The sequence below is a fragment of the Sorghum bicolor genome, chromosome 4 (assembly GCF_000003195.3).
Source record: "Sorghum bicolor cultivar BTx623 chromosome 4, Sorghum_bicolor_NCBIv3, whole genome shotgun sequence".
NCBI classification, from domain to species: Eukaryota; Viridiplantae; Streptophyta; class Magnoliopsida; order Poales; family Poaceae; genus Sorghum; species Sorghum bicolor.
The window spans coordinates 66957787-66974679 of record NC_012873.2 but is presented as its reverse complement, the minus strand read 5'-3'; the positions used below and the strand labels follow the sequence as shown (position 1 = coordinate 66974679).

Genomic DNA, 16893 nt, shown 5'->3' with positions numbered 1-16893 from the left:
TATCCACTCCGTTGGCTTTCCGTTGCGGCGGCTCTCCGCACGTCTACCCATCCGATTCGGCCGCTTCCCACCAAGCCCTGCCGGCTGCCTCGCGCCGCCCCGGCCGGCCGGTGGCGCCTCCGATCCTCCGTCCCAGTCCGACTCAGCCAGCACTCATCTATCAGCTCCTCCCTCGAATCGCTGTAAAAAAGGAATTACTATCGTTTTCACCCACCCTCGACGCAGGCCGCGGTAAAAACACTAGACCGTCTCGTGTTCTTGTGTTTTCACCGCGGCCAGCCCACGGTGTCGTGTCGAGACGGCCGCGTATATTATCGCAACGGCCAACGGCTGGCCAGCCAGGCAGCCAACCAACCGGCGTTGCGTTGTAGACCTGAAGCACTACATGCGCGCGGTCACCACCGTGTCGCGCGCGTCGTTTTAGTGGCCGTACGTGCCCGTCTAGTCCTCCACACAAGCGCATGCGCACGCAGGCCGCCCGTTTCTTTCCCCCGTGCCGTGCCGCCTGGCATGCTCGGCAATGCAGGAGGAGGACTGGAGGGCGCGCGCTGGGCTCTGGCTCGTTGCCTGGAGGGCACGGCGCCGGCGGGCGAGACGCGCGGTCACGGCTACCCGGGCGGCGGCAACGAGATGCACGGTGAGGTTGCTGCTTGCGATGCGAGGAGACGGCGGGCTGGTGGTGGTGCCCGGCTGCCCGCTGCCCACGCGGCCACCCGTGCTGGACGAGCGGACTGGGCCATTCGCTGCGCGGCTTTGCGGCCCTGTGACTCCGTGAGAGAGGCTGAGAAGCGTGCAGCACTGCGTGGTGGCAGCAGTAGCACTGGAGGCAGCGGTGCGGGCCAATGCCATGCAAAGGCAAAGGCAGCACCAAGCAGGAGTGCGGTTGGCCCTGGTGGGTGGAGCAGGGAATTGACAACACGGCACGGGGGGCGTCGGTTTTGACTCCTAGGAGATTGTCCGCTTCTCACCGCCGCGGCGGCGTCCGGGCCGGGGAGGCAGCTGCAGCTCTGTGCTGTGCGGAGCGGCCCATCCTATGATTATTCCCTCTCCCGTCTGGTCCTACCGCCTCACAGACACGCACTGTGCTTTTGTCACGGGATGGACCGGAGAATGCATGCGTGAGATAAACGAATGTTCTTCGTCTCCAACTCTCCATTCTTCTTCCACACAAAAGATCAATATAAATATTGATAATATTTTTCTTTTATAATTCTACTCAAAACACATGTTTTTTTTTTTACAAAGAGAGAACGAGGCATGGCGAGGGCATGTACGGAATGGAATGATACCCACCACGTACAGTACACTGCTACAGATTTTATTACTACAAAGAGAGAACGAGGCATGAGCTAAGGTCAGTAGGTCACACTGATTAGTGATTACACCTTCTCCCGGCTAACCCTGAGCCGTCCCTTGGCTGCTTTTGAAACTTTTAAGACTATCTCCAACAATCGTCACCCAAAATACAAGACCCTTTTGTCCTTTGGGTAGCGCTACAGGTAAAAGGTTCCATACCTATTTTTAGTCTTCTCCAACAACAAGACCTAAAAGACAACACTCTCTGCAAAATGGGTCTCGAGGAGAGAGGATACCCAAATTTGGGTTATGCCTCTCCTAATACCCAAAATAGGTCTTCTGTATGGGTACTCTGTTGGAGGCTATAGGTATTGTGTTGGAGACCCATTTTAGGTTTGGGTCCCAAATGGGTCTCCCTGTTGGAGATAGCCTAAGTAGTAGTACTACGTACGTAGTATTGAACTGTTCGAATTCGTAGCAGCCAGAGTTGCAGTTGACCTCATCAGTGCACGCAAGGACAGACACCAAGGCAGGGCAGCAAAGGTGTAGCCGGACGGCCGGCACCGGCAGGATGACACTGCTCGCTGCGCTGCATGCGTTTGCTCTCATTCCCTCCTTTACACAAAAGTCACGGGAGGGTTTGCTTTTCTACGACCGCCATTGTTTTTCATTTTCAAGCACCTCTCTCTCGAGTCGTCCCAGCGCAGTCACCATCGTCTCCTTCCTTGGTTCTCGCAAGCTTCAGTCACCCCTCGCCTTTTCGGTTACGGCTTACGCTACGCTCACCACTTCACCAGCCACCACTGAACGCCACTGGCTGCCTCGCGGCTGCTTAGCTTACCTGGGTTCCTATTTTTGGACAGGTTTTAGGTTCACCTCCCGAAAGGGCTCGTTCTGCTTCCCCTTCCCTTCCCTTCTCTTCTCAGAGCATGCTGTTTTTCAATCCACACGATGACACGACAGCAAAACACACACAGGAGAGCGAACATGTGACACACGTTGGAGAGAATGTACGATAAATAAAGGTAGTACATACGGTATATAACACTAGTGGAGGAAGAAACCTCCGTCCACAGCATATACCTCTCTTGGTCCAAAAAACAACCACATATTTTACTTTTCGAAAAGTTTTTAGCATTAACAATATTGATAGAAAATATTATCAACATAAGTTTATAATAAAAATAAATTTCCACGATTGATCTATTTAATTTATTTATGATGCATCATAAGTATTATATTTTTATATATGCGATTAAATTTTAAAACATATGGTTTTTCTTTTTGCGAAACAAGATGTATAATGATTATTTTGCAATGGATGAAGTATATTATATAGTACATATTACTCTATATAAAACTAGTGGCGCACACACACACGCACAGCAGCAACTCGGTAGTGGCGATGGTAAATGGCTGTGCCCATCAACGGCGACGCGAGGAAACCCGTGACAGGGAGGCGGCGCCGGGAAAGGAATTATCATGCATATATACTATACGCCTATACAGGAGAAAGGAGGATACGAATTTGACCCGGCGGGCCGGGCCATCTTTTTTAATCTTCTTTTTCTTTCCTTCTTGTTTTTGTTTCTCTTTCACGCATCATTGGGTGAATAAAAAAAGAAGGCAACAAAGCACGTCAGAAAAATTACCGGTCCTCTTCTGATGAACTGCGGCGCAATGCAGGGGCAGGGCACAGAGGCACAGAGGCTGCCGCCGATGCCGACGAGAAGTCCAGCTCGGCGTGGCGCACGAAGCAGAAAGCATGCACATGAAAATACGGTGCAAATACTCCTGCCTGGACAGTTCAGTAGGCGCCACCAGTGGTCTGTGGTCACCACTCACCTCACCTCCCAGCTCCCATGCAAGCTGAAGCCTGAAGAAGAGAGAGGGCCTCTGTCTCTCATCCCCACTCTCCTCTTGTGCTTGTGCTGTTGTTCACTGCTTCGCTCCGTCGCTCGCCATCATTCAGCTCTTCCCAAACCTTTTCCTTCTCCCCCATAGCCCATAGGGGGTGCTTGCTTTGGTGGGGGTGTTGCTGCTTTTCCTCTTTGTTAAAAGGCTGCTCCCTGCGTCGTCTCCTTCCCCCTTTCTCTCTTCTCATCGCACAGCTGCAAGGTCAAATAGCCATCCATCCATACCATACGATACGAGACTCTTTCCCTTTCTCTTTCCTCTTTAACCTCCCTCCCTTTCTTGATTTCCCAAGCTGCAACGAGGCTCCGGTCTCAGGGTGCTGTGCTTCGCATGGCCATGGCCTCCGCGCCGGCGGCTCCTCCTCCTCCTGCCAGCCACCAAACCGGGCAAAAGCGCCGCCAAATCTGCCTCTGACCTCCTCACCAAATACCCAACCAGCACCCACCCACCACCACCTCCTCCCTTCTTTCTTTCTTTCTCTCTTCTTACAACAACAAGAAGTAGCTCAGCAGCTCACAGTCAGCACAGGCTCATCTCAGCAAGCTAGCAGTAGCAGCAGCGAAGCTTGAGGCCGAGCTGCGACTGCGCGAGCATAATGGAGAGCAGATGGCGGAAGGCCAAGATGTCGCTGGGGCTCAACCTCTGCGTCTACGTACCCCGGACGCTGGAAGGCGGCGACGACGCCAGCTCGCCCAACACCGCCTCCTCCACGGCGGCGCTCGTGTCGCCGGTCGCCTCCTCCTCGTCCGCCGCCACGAGCACCAACACCACCCCGACGGCTGCTTCGGCGGAGCAGAGCAGCGCCAACGGCAAGGCCAACGGCGGCGCCGGCGCGCTCATGCCCACCACCCCAACGCCGACGTCCGCCGGGCTCCGTCTCTCCAAATCCGGCAGCAAATCCTTCAAGGTACCGCCCGTCCTCCTGTCCTCGTGTCTCCGTCCACCCATCGATCCGCTAAAGGTTGCAACTTATTGCCAAGATCCACCCCATGTAATAAAACTCCAAAAGATCACTCTGCTTGCTCTGCTAATTTCTTTTGGTCCTTCAAATCTTCAACTGCAGTAGCAGGTCAGCTCCAAACAAGAAAAGAAAAAAAAAAGTACTCACAGCAACAGCAGCTGCAGTGGCAAGTGTTCATTCATGCTGCAGCAGTTGTACACCTGTGCTGTGATGTTCTTTTGCTCCAAATGATGCATGCAGCAGTGCTACCAGACTACCAGTAGCTTTCATCACACACCCGCACACGCAAAAGGGGCGCAACACTAGTAGAAAAAGGAGATGCAGGAGGAGGTGGCAATGGTGGTGGAAGAATATCATCATGAAGTGGGGGGAGTTTGTCTTTCTTTAACCATGGGGTCCTCCTCCCCTTCACCCTGCTCTCCTCTCTCACATTCCATAGTCCATAGGACTGAGGACATAGCCACCATAGTCCACCATCACCACCATACCCCTCTGCCTCTGGCCCTCTCCCATTCATCATTCACTTTTTTTCCTCTCCCCTTTTCTCCTCCATAGCCTGCCCTCTAGCTTCACTTCTTTTCGTGGAGGCATAGCATCCTTTTCAGAACAGCTCCGGCACTGTTCTCAGATCCCTTGTGCGTTCTTGCTCCAAACTCGCATGTTGCAGCACAGGGACTCTACGGATTCCCGAGAGCCCACCACCGGCTCGCTTTGGGGCGCCCTGATGACAGAATTGCAAAAGAAAGTATTCCGACCATGGCCCAGTTGCAAACCTGCAATCCTTATTAAATTGCAACGTCTGTAGCTACTTGTTTCGGACACGCTGCTAGTCATCGCCCCTTTATTTGGTTTCCAAACTGCTTACCTGAGGTCATCGCCCCTTTATTCTTCTTTTCTTCTGGACTGAGGTGTATTAGCTCGTCAGCAATGACTAATTCAGATTAAGGCATCTAATTCGATGGATAATATTAAGATTAGTTTGACCATGGGCTGCTTATGGAGGCATGATTACTGATTGTTGTAGAGGTAGTTTCTCTTCACAAACCATGTTGCTTCCGAATAAATTCCAGAACAGCTGCTTTCTGGCTGCAAGTCTGAAACTGCGGCATATGACCACAGTTTGGGATCAGTCATGACAGCACTTCAAATATAGAGTATTTCTATAGGACCAAAGTATCAAACAATTTACCGACTTCCTCCTCACTGTAAATTATCTTTGAAAGATCTGCAGCAGGTTTGAGTTTGATGTCTATTTCTTCTTTACATACTTTTACCATTCTTAGATTAGATGTCTATTTCTTATTCTTATACTTTTCACCACTTCTTTTCCAGAAAACATGTGCCATATGCTTGACTACAATGAAGCCTGGTCAGGGCCATGCTCTCTTCACAGCAGAGTGCTCACACACCTTCCACTTCCATTGTATTTCGGCAAATGTTAAGCACGGAAGCAGCAGCTGCCCAGTCTGCCGTATCAAATGGAAGGAGCTCCCATTTCGAGGTCCCTTGCCTGCTGAATTACCCCAAGGAAATGCAAGGATTAATCCAGTTAATGGGTACCAAAATGGAGGCCATATGAACATATTGCGACCACTTCCTCGTGCGCGCTCTTCTGGCAGGCTTCACCATCTGGCCACATTACTGCCTGACACTGACCCTAGTACTTTCAATGACGATGAACCCTTGGATTTGTTGTGTGAAGAGGCTAATGACACTCAACAGGGCTGTTTGAGAACAGTAGAGATAAAAACATATCCAGAGTTCACTGAAGTACCTGAAAATACATCAGAAAGAAACTTCACTGTTCTAATTCACCTTAAGGCACCCCTTGCTCAGCATCTGCAGCCATCCAGCAATCTTGGAGATGGCAATGGACTAAGTACAACTCGTGCCCCTGTTGATCTCATCACAGTTCTTGATGTCAGTGGAAGTATGGCTGGTACCAAACTTGCATTGTTGAAGAGGGCTATGGGATTTGTCATTCAGAACCTTGGATCCTCTGATCGGCTTTCTGTCATCGCCTTCTCATCATCCGCACGTAGGCTCTTCCCACTTCGTAGGATGACTGAGTCTGGTCGGCAGCAAAGCTTGCTGGCTGTTAATTCACTGACTTCAAATGGTGGGACCAATATTGCAGAGGGCCTCAGGAAAGGCTCCAAGGTGATCGAAGAACGCCAGGCCAAGAATCCAGTCTGCAGCATCATCCTTCTGTCAGATGGTCAAGATACATATACAGTCTCACCAACTGCTGGTGTACACAAAGGAGCACCAGAGTACTGTGCGCTCTTGCCATCCACTAATGGTAACCAGCAGATACCTGTTCATGTGTTTGGATTTGGTGCTGACCATGACTCCGTCTCACTGCACTCCATCTCACAAACTTCTGGTGGGACCTTTTCATTCATCGAGACAGAGGCTGCTATCCAAGATGCATTTGCACAATGCATTGGTGGACTTTTGAGCGTAGTTGCACAAGGTCTGCATGTAAAGGTGGAGAGCCTCCACCCTGACGTGCACTTCGGCTCCATCAGGTCAGGCAGCTATTCTAGCAGAGTTTCAGATGATAAGAGGAATGGCTCCATAGATGTTGGGGACCTGTATGCTGAAGAGGAAAGGGATTTTCTTGTGTCTGTAAACGTCCCACCAGGCTATGGGGAAACAGCACTTCTCAAGGTTGGCTGTGTCTACAAAGATCCACTGATGAAGGAGACAGTGAATATGGCTGATGTGCAAGTGAAGATCTCCAGGCCAGCATTCGTCTCAGTACAAAGCGTGTCAATCGAGGTGGACCGCCAGAAGAACCGTCTTCATGCAGCTGAGGTGATGGCTGAAGCAAGGTTTTCTGCAGAGCGTGGTGACCTGACCAATGCTGTTTCTCTACTCGAAGACTGCCGGAGAATGATCATGGGATCAGCATCAGGACAGTCCGGTGACCGTCTGTGCCAAGCATTGGATGCTGAGCTAAAGGAGATGCAAGATCGGATGGCCAATCGGCAAAGGTACGAGGCATCTGGTCGGGCATATGTCCTCTCAGGCCTGAGCTCCCACTCATGGCAGAGGGCCACTGCACGCGGGGACTCGACGGACAGCGAGAGCCTAATCCAGGCCTACCAGACTTCATCCATGGTGGACATGCTGCTGCGCTCGCAGACAATGAGCCGCTCATCGATCCCTCGACCAACTCCACAGATGAGGCACGCGAAATCATTCCCAGCACGCCCGCAGCCAAGGTAACTGCACTTCGGTGTTGCCAAGAAGGATTCGCCTGAAGCCTAATTTGCTTGTTGATGATGGACGACAAAGTAGCTTCTTCTAAATTCCTAGTTTTGTGGTGGGAGGACGGGACCAGGGTATAGTTTGTGTGGGTATAAGGGATGTAACGGTGTAAATTTGATTTGGGGTGGTGGAGGTAAATGGTGAGAGAGGTAAGGTATTTTATAATTGGGGGTAGGGGGATGGTATACGTCCTGGGGAAATGGGCAGGAGGGCGGGCATTTTTTTTTTACCGTTGGTGGTGACTTGGTATACTCTAGTATTGTACTAGCTCCTTTGTGTGGTGATGTACATAAGGGAAGGGTATACATTTGTGGACTCTTTGAGGAGGGATGGATACCTAATCCTGATCCTGATCCTTGCAAGGTTTGTTCCCTCGACCTGGAAATGGAAAAGGTTTGTTGCCTCTTCCTGGAAATGGAATTAATGATCCTGCTGGGTATTTTTCCTTGTGCCTGGAAATCTGGTTACTTGATCAATGATCATGTTGTGTTCCATTTGCAATGAAAAATTTGGAGGCACTGCTACTTGCTAGGTTACTGCCTGCATTTTGGAAATTTTTTGTTCGTTTTGGCTTTTTTACATAGCATATATTTAAGTGTATATGAAAAGCCAAAACGACCTATCAAAAAACAAAAAAAACATTTGTTGTTTATTGATTGTCCTGACTCGAACTATCCTATTTCCCCTAAATTTTATAGAGAGAAGCATCCGCAAACCTCGACAGCAGATGAAACGGTCCCTGAACTTAAAACAGCTCGGCTAGATCAAAGGACAATCATGTTTTTGTCTCATAACAAATTAGCAAGGCCATATGGAGACCGATGCCATGCCGAGAAATGGATTATCGAAGTGATCATCTAACCTGATCGGAAGAGGCGTGGTCGTCGTGAGACCCAATTGGTTTCCCTATGACCTATCCGGCCGCCGGAACCGTCCATTGGCGCCGGAGATTTACGGAGGCCGCTGGGGAGGGGTGAGCGAGGCTGCCTCGCCATCACTCCGCCCCGGTCGGCAGCAGAAACCCACGGCACCGGCGCACTGCCGAACGCGGCGAGAGGGGAACCGGCCGGAATCCAGAGGAAACGGGAAGCGTCGGCTGCTTGGGCTGGGCCGGTCGCGTTTCTCCGTGACGGCGGGTAGCAGGCTAGAAGCCTAGAAGCTGGCTGGACGCCCGGCGAGACAAGAAGACATCTACTGCGATGGGCTTCTCTTTTCCTCGGGAATATTCGCATGCGAGGCCCGTTACATCCGAGGTGAGGATGACCCACCGGTGGGCGTTGGCCCGTTTGTTTAGAACGAACAAGGAGGCGAGGCCCGCTATGGATCGGTGGACGGCGACGCTTGAAGTTGAACAAGCAGCAAGCGGTTGGTGAATTGGCGTGTGGGCTGGCTGACGCGACGCGGACGCTTCAACTGCAACGGTCGGGTCAGGAGCTCCAGACTGACCTGTTCCTCCTACCGCCCGGACTCCGAAAGCGATTCCTACGTGCGCTGGCGCATAGATACGCATGCCCTGACACCCGGGTATTCTACGCTGACTTGTACGTATTTCCTTCCGATACGACCGGTCCCTCCTGGCCTCTAACAATTTGAGGTGCTTCCAGTGACTTGTACGTACTCTCCCGTGCTTTATGGCTAGCATTTTCATCATCACCACTAATAAAACGAGCTGGATGACTGGATCTAGTCTATCTACCTCTGCTTCTTTAATTAATAAATAAAATCATGGCGTCTGCGTCGGTGCACAACTGATGGTACCAACAGAGAAAGCTGAAGTGCTCAGCTCAGGCCTTTTCGGGGGGGGGGGGGTTTGTTTTTTTTTTTTTTTATAATCACGCGAGGTCCAAACCCCAGATCGGCAGCCAGATTTCATCTTCCAATCCCCGGTTTTTGGCGCATTTTTGGGTGGCCTCTAGGGTGTCTGTCAGTGTCACCAAACAGATCTGTGGTGGTCACTTAGCTTAATGAGGTGTACTACTACGTGTACCAGCATTCTAGCCGTGGCTGATGCTGGTAGCCAGGCATGGGCCGTGAGGAGAAGATGGTCGCCTGTCGGTTGTCATCTGGCACCGGCACCCATGTCTGCTCCAGTTCCCATTTCTTAATCGGGGGAGCAAAGGATATTGCTTTCCGCATTGCATCTGTGCGGGTAATCAGATGCGCTAATGCCCATTACGATAAAAAAGCCAGAAGAATGATATTTTTTTTTGAACTTGCCAGAAGAATGAAATCGGGGAGCTCACACCTCACATGGGATTAGGCGAACGAGCTAGTGCGAGCCTAGCAGGTTCGCAGCACACGTGGCGTGGTGTATGCATGGGCACTGATTTCTTCGCAAGAAATTCCGAGTTCAAAATTCTGCAGTTCTTATTACTCCGCAAGAAGGACAAATAAAAGAAAAAGGTGCACTGGTCTTGTGAGTTGTGATCGCGAGTTTACTAGAAGAAAAACGAGGGTTTGACGATTGACGCCGTCGTAAAAGGAGGGCCTCCCGTCCTTCCAGCCTGGTCCACCTACCAGCCACCCAGCCAGCTAGTAATCGCGTAATAATAACCAGGTCGAACTAAAACCTCCCCATTTGAATTTTTCAAAAATGGAGTCATCGGTGACGGTACCTGACTACCTGTGCATTCACGTTCTCCCTTTTCCAGCTCCAGCTCGTTTTTAACAAACCCACACAAATTTTAATCAACGCGAGGATGTAAAAAAAAAAGAAACATTTCACCGTCGTTAGGTAATCACCGTCGATTAATTATTCTGTTTTCCCGCTAACCGTCCGATTCAATCATTATTCGTTCGCGCACCAAACCAAAGCGCGAAAAAGAAAAATAAAACACGCACACACAAAAAAAATATTCGTCGAGCACTTCCCCTCCGCCTCCTCGTCTTTCCCCTCCTTGCTCGCCAACCCAGCGCACGGCACAACAAACCCATTCGCACCGCGTCGCGGCGAGCGGGCGACAGCTCAGGAAGCCACAGAGAGGGAGGGAGGTGGAGGAGGAGGAAGAAAAGGGCAGGAAAGCCAAGGGAAGCGGGCGCGACCACCGCCACCCTCCCCCATTCCTCGCCTCGCCTCCCCTCCCGCCGAGTGGAATCCCCGTGGACTCCCGCCCCCCGCCCCCCATCCCCCCCGCGCGTCGCCGCGGCGCGCCGGGCCGGGCCGATCTGCTCCGCCGCCCCGCCCGCCTCCTCAGGTGCGCTTCTGCCTGCCTTCGCGCTGTGTCCGTCGCCGCCGCGTCTCCTCACCCGCGGGCACGCTTCCTTGTCGGTTGGGACGGGAATGGCCCGGGCGCCGGATCTCCTCTGGGGACGCGGCGGTGTCGGTGGCTGCTAGATCTGGGTCGCGCGGCACGGCCGCCGCCGCGAAGTTGCCGCCGTAGCGGCCCGCGTAGATCTAGCTCCTCCACCCCTTTTTTGGCTGCTGGAGCTGTTTCGAATTCGGTGCTGCCGGGTTTGGTATTGTCGTTCGAATTGCTGGGTTTGAGCGTGGTTTCAGAGTGCCCGGATTCGTGCTCTGAGCTTGGACCCGAGGCTTAAATGGAAGTGCAAGCAGGAATGCTTGCGATGGGATCTCGATCGCTGCTGGATCTTACGTGGCTGATGAATTGACTGTTGCAGGTGTCCAACCGAGGAGGACATAGAGCTGGGCGTATAATAACGAGCTAGATTTCAAAAAGGGAGCTATGAAGAAAGTGTTCGATCAGACGGTCCGGGACCTGTACGTGATTTGCCTGCTGTATTCCTGTCGTTTACCGCGCGTGATTTCGAGCCGCGTTTGTTTGCTACCTCTCTGGCTGCATGAATTGACATAGGAATTTGTTTTCACTGTCCTTTGCAGAAAAAGAGAGGTGAACAAGAAGGTCCTCAAGGTGCCTGGAATAGAACAAAAGGTTAGGGATCTGTGCGCCCTGCCGCCCTTTCATCCGCAAGCTTGTTCTTTTGGGGCGTTTGTTTTTTCTCTCTTATTATTACTTTCCCTTGCCAGTTGTTACAAAAAGGAATTGTTTTGACGTGGTATCTTCGTTCTTGTTATGTACAGATCCTTGATGCCACAAGCAACGAACCGTGGGGCCCACATGGATCTCTCCTGGCAGACATTGCTCAAGCAACGCACAACCAGTATGCTATTTCCCCCCCTGTTTTCTGATTGGCTTCTTGTTGAACAGAAACCTGTTTTGCTGGTGCTAATGTGGTTTGCATGTCTGTTTGCAGTCACGAGTACCAGATGATCATGAACATTGTGTGGAAGAGGGTCAGTGACACTGGTAAAAATTGGCGTCATGTTTACAAGGTAAGAAATTGTCCTGGTGCCATGAATATTAAAACATTGTTTTCTTTTTTGGGAAATATGTGAAAACATGTATTAATATTACACTAATACTTTGAACAGCTGACACTGATTTTTTCTCTCCTGTCCCATGCTGTAGGGATTGATTGTCTTGGATTACCTGGTGGCGCATGGTACTGAACGAGTTATTGATGACATAAGAGAACATGCTTATCAGATATCAGTAATGCTAACCGCCATCTTTTTCTGCATTATATCTTTAATAACATCTTCAAGTTTGGTTCTGGCATTAGGGATTCTTCATTCTTGTATCTTCCTTGTTTGGTGCGCTAACACTATGCTTGAAATTCCAGGCACTAGCTGACTTCCAGTACATTGATTCTTCTGGGAGAGATCAAGGTAGCAATGTGCGAAGGAAATCCCAGAGCCTTGTCAGTTTAGTTAATGATAAAGAAAGGATACAGGAAGTTAGACAGAAAGCACTCGCTACCAGGGACAAGTAAGTATAGATTTATGCCATGCTTGCTTCATATTGACTAGTGCATACTGTTGCAGGCACTTAAGTTTCCTGTTGTTGATATCTGATCATCTTTATTCTTTAGGTACAGGAGTGCATTTGCCCCCAGTGGCAGGAGCCCAGGTGGATATGGTGGTGGTTATGATAATGACCGCTATGAAGGGAGCTATGGCAGTAGATATGACAACAGAAATGGAAATGGGAGGGAAAGAGACTATGGATACAGGGACGATGACAGATATGGTGGACCTGGAGATACACCCAATAGGGAAGGAGATCGTTATTCCAGAGATTCTAATGAACGCTACGGCAGAGATTATAGAGAAGATGAATACAAAGGAAGTCATAGCAACCACGAGTATTCTGAAGGAGCAGGTCGCAGGAGCTATGGCCGGGAAAGGGATTCATATGGGGATGATGAAGCTTATTCATCTCGGTCTGTTTTCTGTTTCCACTTGAAATTATTACTTATTGTCCATAGTTGTCAGCAACTAATGTACGGAATAGTTTGTTCCTTAAATCAGTAATATACTATCCTTAGGATTTTAGGGCTCTTCGTGGATCTTAACGCCCTTCTTCCCTTGCAGTGGCCGTGGCAGCAATGCTGATGCGCCTACTCAGGATGATAGGTAAATAATGGAGAGTGGTCATGTACATTAACTTCTTAGCTTATTTGTTGGAGTAATCCTTCTAAGTTCTGTTACCTGCGATGACAGGCCTATAGAGCGAAAGCTTTCTAACCAGCAAATTGCTTCACCACCACCGAACTATGAAGATGTTACAAGAGATAGCCAGGACAATCTTCAGGATGACAGGTCAGTATTCTATTTTGGATGCTTTAATTTCCTGGCTGAGCAATGGTCCCTTACTGAAACTCTCAAATCTCAGAAATGGAGGAAGTGTTCCTGCTGCTGTACCAAGGGTGTCCTCTCCTTCAGTTCCTGCAACAACTGTTCCTGCAGGACAGGTGAATGGGGTTCAGGACACTACTGTTGAAGATGTACCTGCACCACCAACTGTTCATGCTGAGCCTAATGGATTTGATGAGTTTGATCCACGTGGATCTGTGCCAGGTATAGTTTGTTCTGTTTCAGCAATAAATACAGCTTGTGTAAATGGAAGTAATGAAAAGATCAGTATGGATGGTATAATTGGTGTTTTTTCATATACGAGATCAATGCACAGGGGAATGGTACCTAACCTGGCATGTTGCTACTATCAACATCTTTGGTTGGTAAATATGTGCTGATATTATGTTTGGTGATCTATATCCTTTTTCAGATTCTTCCCCTCCTGTAAACCCTGCACCAGTAGCGGATAGCTTGGAGATGGATTTGTTTGGATCAGATCCTATTAGTTCATTGGCTTTGGTGTCTGTGCCTCAACCAACGACCACATCAAATGTTGAAGCACCGGCAAATTCAGGTTTTGAGACAAATAGTTTCGTGGGCATGCCTCCTGCTTCCACTGGATTTGGCGAGGTATATGCATAACTTACTGTCATTCATGTATTTGTTCTTGTTGTTGGGTTCGTGATTCTATTTTACAATGCTTGGGTTCTTAAATTGGCTTGCAACTACTCTAAAACATTGCAAGAGGTTTCACAACTTTGTGGAGTTTGATGTATTAGATAAGCCATAAGCTAAATGCTATAAGGGAAATGCCTTGTTAACACAGTATAGCTTTCTATTAAAACTACACTTAAAACTTGAAGCACAAGGAGTAGTAACGACACTTAAAACATAGTATATGCATAACTTTCTGTTAGTGTTTTCTTATAATCTATCTAGTCATAATAGCTAATCTAAGAATTTCTTTAATTGTCTTTTAACTTTGCAACAGATTGATGCCTCAAATCCTTTTGGGGATCCTACACCTTTCAAGGCAGTTCTTGATGAAAGTCCAGCACTACCTCAGACACATGCTGCACCAGCTGGTTCTTTCCAGTCCAGTGGACCTGGTGCGGATGTGAACCCTTTCCAGCCCGCTTCAGCCGCAAGCTTTGGTTTTGGAGACACTCTTGGTGATCTCACTTTTGCATCAAACGCTGCACCTGAGCAGCAAGATATTTTTGCAAACACAGCCTCCTTCCCTTCAGAGTTAGCACCAGCAAACCCGTCTGTGGTTCTGCAGCAGCCAGTTCCTACAAATTTCCCCTCTCAGCCACCTCAGCCAGTTGCTGGCCCATTGCATGCTGCTCCCACAGCATTTGCTCCTTCTCAGGCCGCTCCCACATCATTCGCTCCTTCTCAGGCTGCTCCCACATCATTTGCTCCTCCTCAGGCACCTCAGGCTGCCCCTGTGTTTGCTTATTCACAAGCGCCGCCTCATCCTGGTGCTGCCAACCATTCTCAATTTCCCCAGACTGCTGCCCCGTCTTTTCCTCCTTCGCAGGTGCCTCAATCTGTAGCACCCAGTCTGCCATCAGGCCAATCAGATTTCTTTATGCAACCAGCATCAGGGTCTGGTATTGACAGCTTGTCTGGGGTTCCTACACAGAATGGGGCACCGTCCTACATTCCTTCACAGACCTCTCAGTTCACTGCTCCGGCAAATCAACAACCATCTCAGCCAAGCTTCCTCCCACAAACTAGCACGCCAGCACTCCAGCCTGCCTTGATCTCTCGTGGGGCATCCCAGCCCCTTAGTGTGCCAAATTCAGTGCCTACTGGTGGCAGCTTCCCATTGCAGTCAAGTTCATCAGCTCCCTCAGAAACTATCATTTCTGCTTTGCAAGTTAATCAGACTGAGCCAGTGAAGAAGTTTGAGCCCAAATCTAAACTGTGGTCTGACACTTTGAGCCGAGGTCTTGTCAATCTGGACATTTCTGGACGTAAGTGACCTGTCATGGTTTCTTTTTTTCCCCTGGCAATGCCAACAGCTTACCTTTGTGTTGGCTGACCTCATTGTATCTGTTTTTTTTACAGCAAAAGCGAATCCTCATGCTGATATTGGAGTTGACTTTGATTCAATTAATCGCAAGGAGAAAAGGCAGGAAAAGAAAATCAACCAAGCACCTGTTGTGTCTACAGTCACCATGGGCAAAGCCATGGGAGCTGGTTCCGGCATTGGTCGGGCTGGTGCAGGTGCAATGGCACCTCCTCCCAACCCAATGGGTGCTGGCAGGGGCATGGGTATGGGTCCTGGTGCTGGTGCCGGTGCTGGTTATGGTGGTGGAATGGGAATGAACCGGCCAATGGGCATGGGGATGGGAATGGGAATGGGAATGAATCAACAACAGATGCGGATGGGGATGAACCAACAGCCGATGGGAATGGGGATGGGGATGGGGATGGGGATGAACCAGCAACCGATGGGAATGGGGATGGGGATGAACCAACAACAGATGGGAGGAATGAATATGGGGATGGGGATGAACCAGGGGATGCCGATGCGTCCTATGGGGATGGGTCCTGGTGGAATGCCCGGTGCTGGCTACAATCAGATGGGTGCAGCATACGGTGGTCAGCAGCCATATGGAGGATACAGGTGAGGAGGGGCTATGCAGTCTCCCACACCACAGATTATGGGGGCGAGGTGTTGAGAAACAGTTTAGGAGGCATCTGTATTTTGCTCACCTGGTTTTGCTTTGTGTATGATTTCTTGTTTCTTTTGGGGGCGGGTGAGAAGGGTATAATTTTCGTCACTATTCTTTTACAGTCCATGTTGGATACTGTACCTACTAAATAGCAAATAGCAAACATGTGAACAAGGGCGGTGCTACAACTACTGTGTTGTGTTGGATGCAAAGCCTTGATATATTACAGAGCTCCCATGTAGTTGTATACTTTGCTATAGGCTGCTTCTTTTTAGTAAACATATTATTTGTTTCAGCATTCTTGCTGGATGGATAATAAATGGCTGTACCATTTGATTGAATTCTCACGTTTTTTTTTTTGCATTGACGTTAGTTTGCATGTGAAATTTGACATGCTTTGGTCACATCATTATTATTCTTGTATCGATCACTATGAATGAAGCAGGGGTGTTTGGTTCCACCTTCTTAATTTTAGTTGCTGTCACATTGAAATTCATTTCAAATAAGACGTATCTTGTTCAAGCCAATAAATAGAGCTCGGGTTATAGTTAAATCAGCCAGTAGAAAACCAAAATAACTAGTTATAGTAAGCATGAATGGGTGAAATTCAATTCTTTTTACTACACTACATATGTTGGTAAAGCACTTACCTAAGTTAGATAATACTAAAAAACAAGATAGAGTGAGATACATAAGTGTAAAAAAGGGAAAATTGATTCATTAGACACAACATGAGTCCCTAATTTCGAATCAAGAGATTTGTTGTTGAATCTGTGAGTTAAGTAGACTGATAATATTAATAACTAGATCATCTAATGCCATTGAAAAATGAAATTAGATTTTCGAGGAATTTTTGGAATAAAAGATAAATAAAGAATTTAATTTGAAAAAAATTTCTTCATTTGTCCATGAGGATCCACCATTGACCCTCTCATACCTACTAATTGGTGTACCTAAGATGCGTTTCCTCTAGCTCCTCAAGAAGACATTAGATAAACTGGATTAGAAGAATTCGTTATTCGAAAATTCGAATTCATTTTTTATTTTTAATATTCACTTGTAGCATACCATATCTCAACGGATCAGCGTAATTTTTCTAT

At 48.9% G+C, this 16893-nt stretch overlaps 2 protein-coding genes across 3 annotated transcripts; both read left to right on the top strand.

Moving 5' to 3' along the window:
* Positions 3103-7899, top strand: LOC8084677. Of its 2 annotated transcripts, none has more exons than XM_002454700.2 (2): positions 3103-4120; positions 5507-7899. In XM_002454700.2, exons 1-2 carry the CDS (start codon positions 3809-3811, stop codon positions 7406-7408), a joined length of 2214 nt encoding a protein of 737 aa, XP_002454745.1. In that variant the 5' UTR covers positions 3103-3808; the 3' UTR covers positions 7409-7899. The 2 variants fall into 2 exon arrangements, with proteins under 2 accessions (XP_002454745.1, XP_021314948.1); XM_021459273.1 differs by lacking the exon at positions 3103-4120 and adding an exon at positions 4160-5408.
* LOC8084676 (clathrin interactor EPSIN 2) lies at positions 10344-16134 on the top strand. The gene is made up of 14 exons (XM_002454699.2): positions 10344-10644; positions 11069-11168; positions 11289-11340; positions 11490-11569; positions 11663-11741; positions 11878-11961; positions 12092-12237; positions 12341-12691; positions 12843-12884; positions 12972-13070; positions 13144-13328; positions 13537-13736; positions 14098-15088; positions 15183-16134. Exons 2-14 carry the CDS (start codon positions 11134-11136, stop codon positions 15746-15748), a joined length of 2910 nt encoding a protein of 969 aa, XP_002454744.1. The 5' UTR covers positions 10344-10644; positions 11069-11133; the 3' UTR covers positions 15749-16134.

Excerpts from the sequence above, each read along its gene's own strand:
- LOC8084677 (XM_002454700.2), top strand. The coding sequence starts at position 3,809 with ATGGAGAGCAGATGGCGGAAGGCCAAGATGTCGCTGGGGCTCAACCTC. Across the intron at positions 4,121-5,506 it reads CCGGCAGCAAATCCTTCAAG|AAAACATGTGCCATATGCTT; the intron begins GTACCGCCCGTC and ends CTTCTTTTCCAG.
- LOC8084676 (XM_002454699.2), top strand. The coding sequence starts at position 11,134 with ATGAAGAAAGTGTTCGATCAGACGGTCCGGGACCT. Across the intron at positions 11,341-11,489 it reads TGCCTGGAATAGAACAAAAG|ATCCTTGATGCCACAAGCAA; the intron begins GTTAGGGATCTG and ends TGTTATGTACAG. Across the intron at positions 11,570-11,662 it reads GCTCAAGCAACGCACAACCA|TCACGAGTACCAGATGATCA; the intron begins GTATGCTATTTC and ends GTCTGTTTGCAG.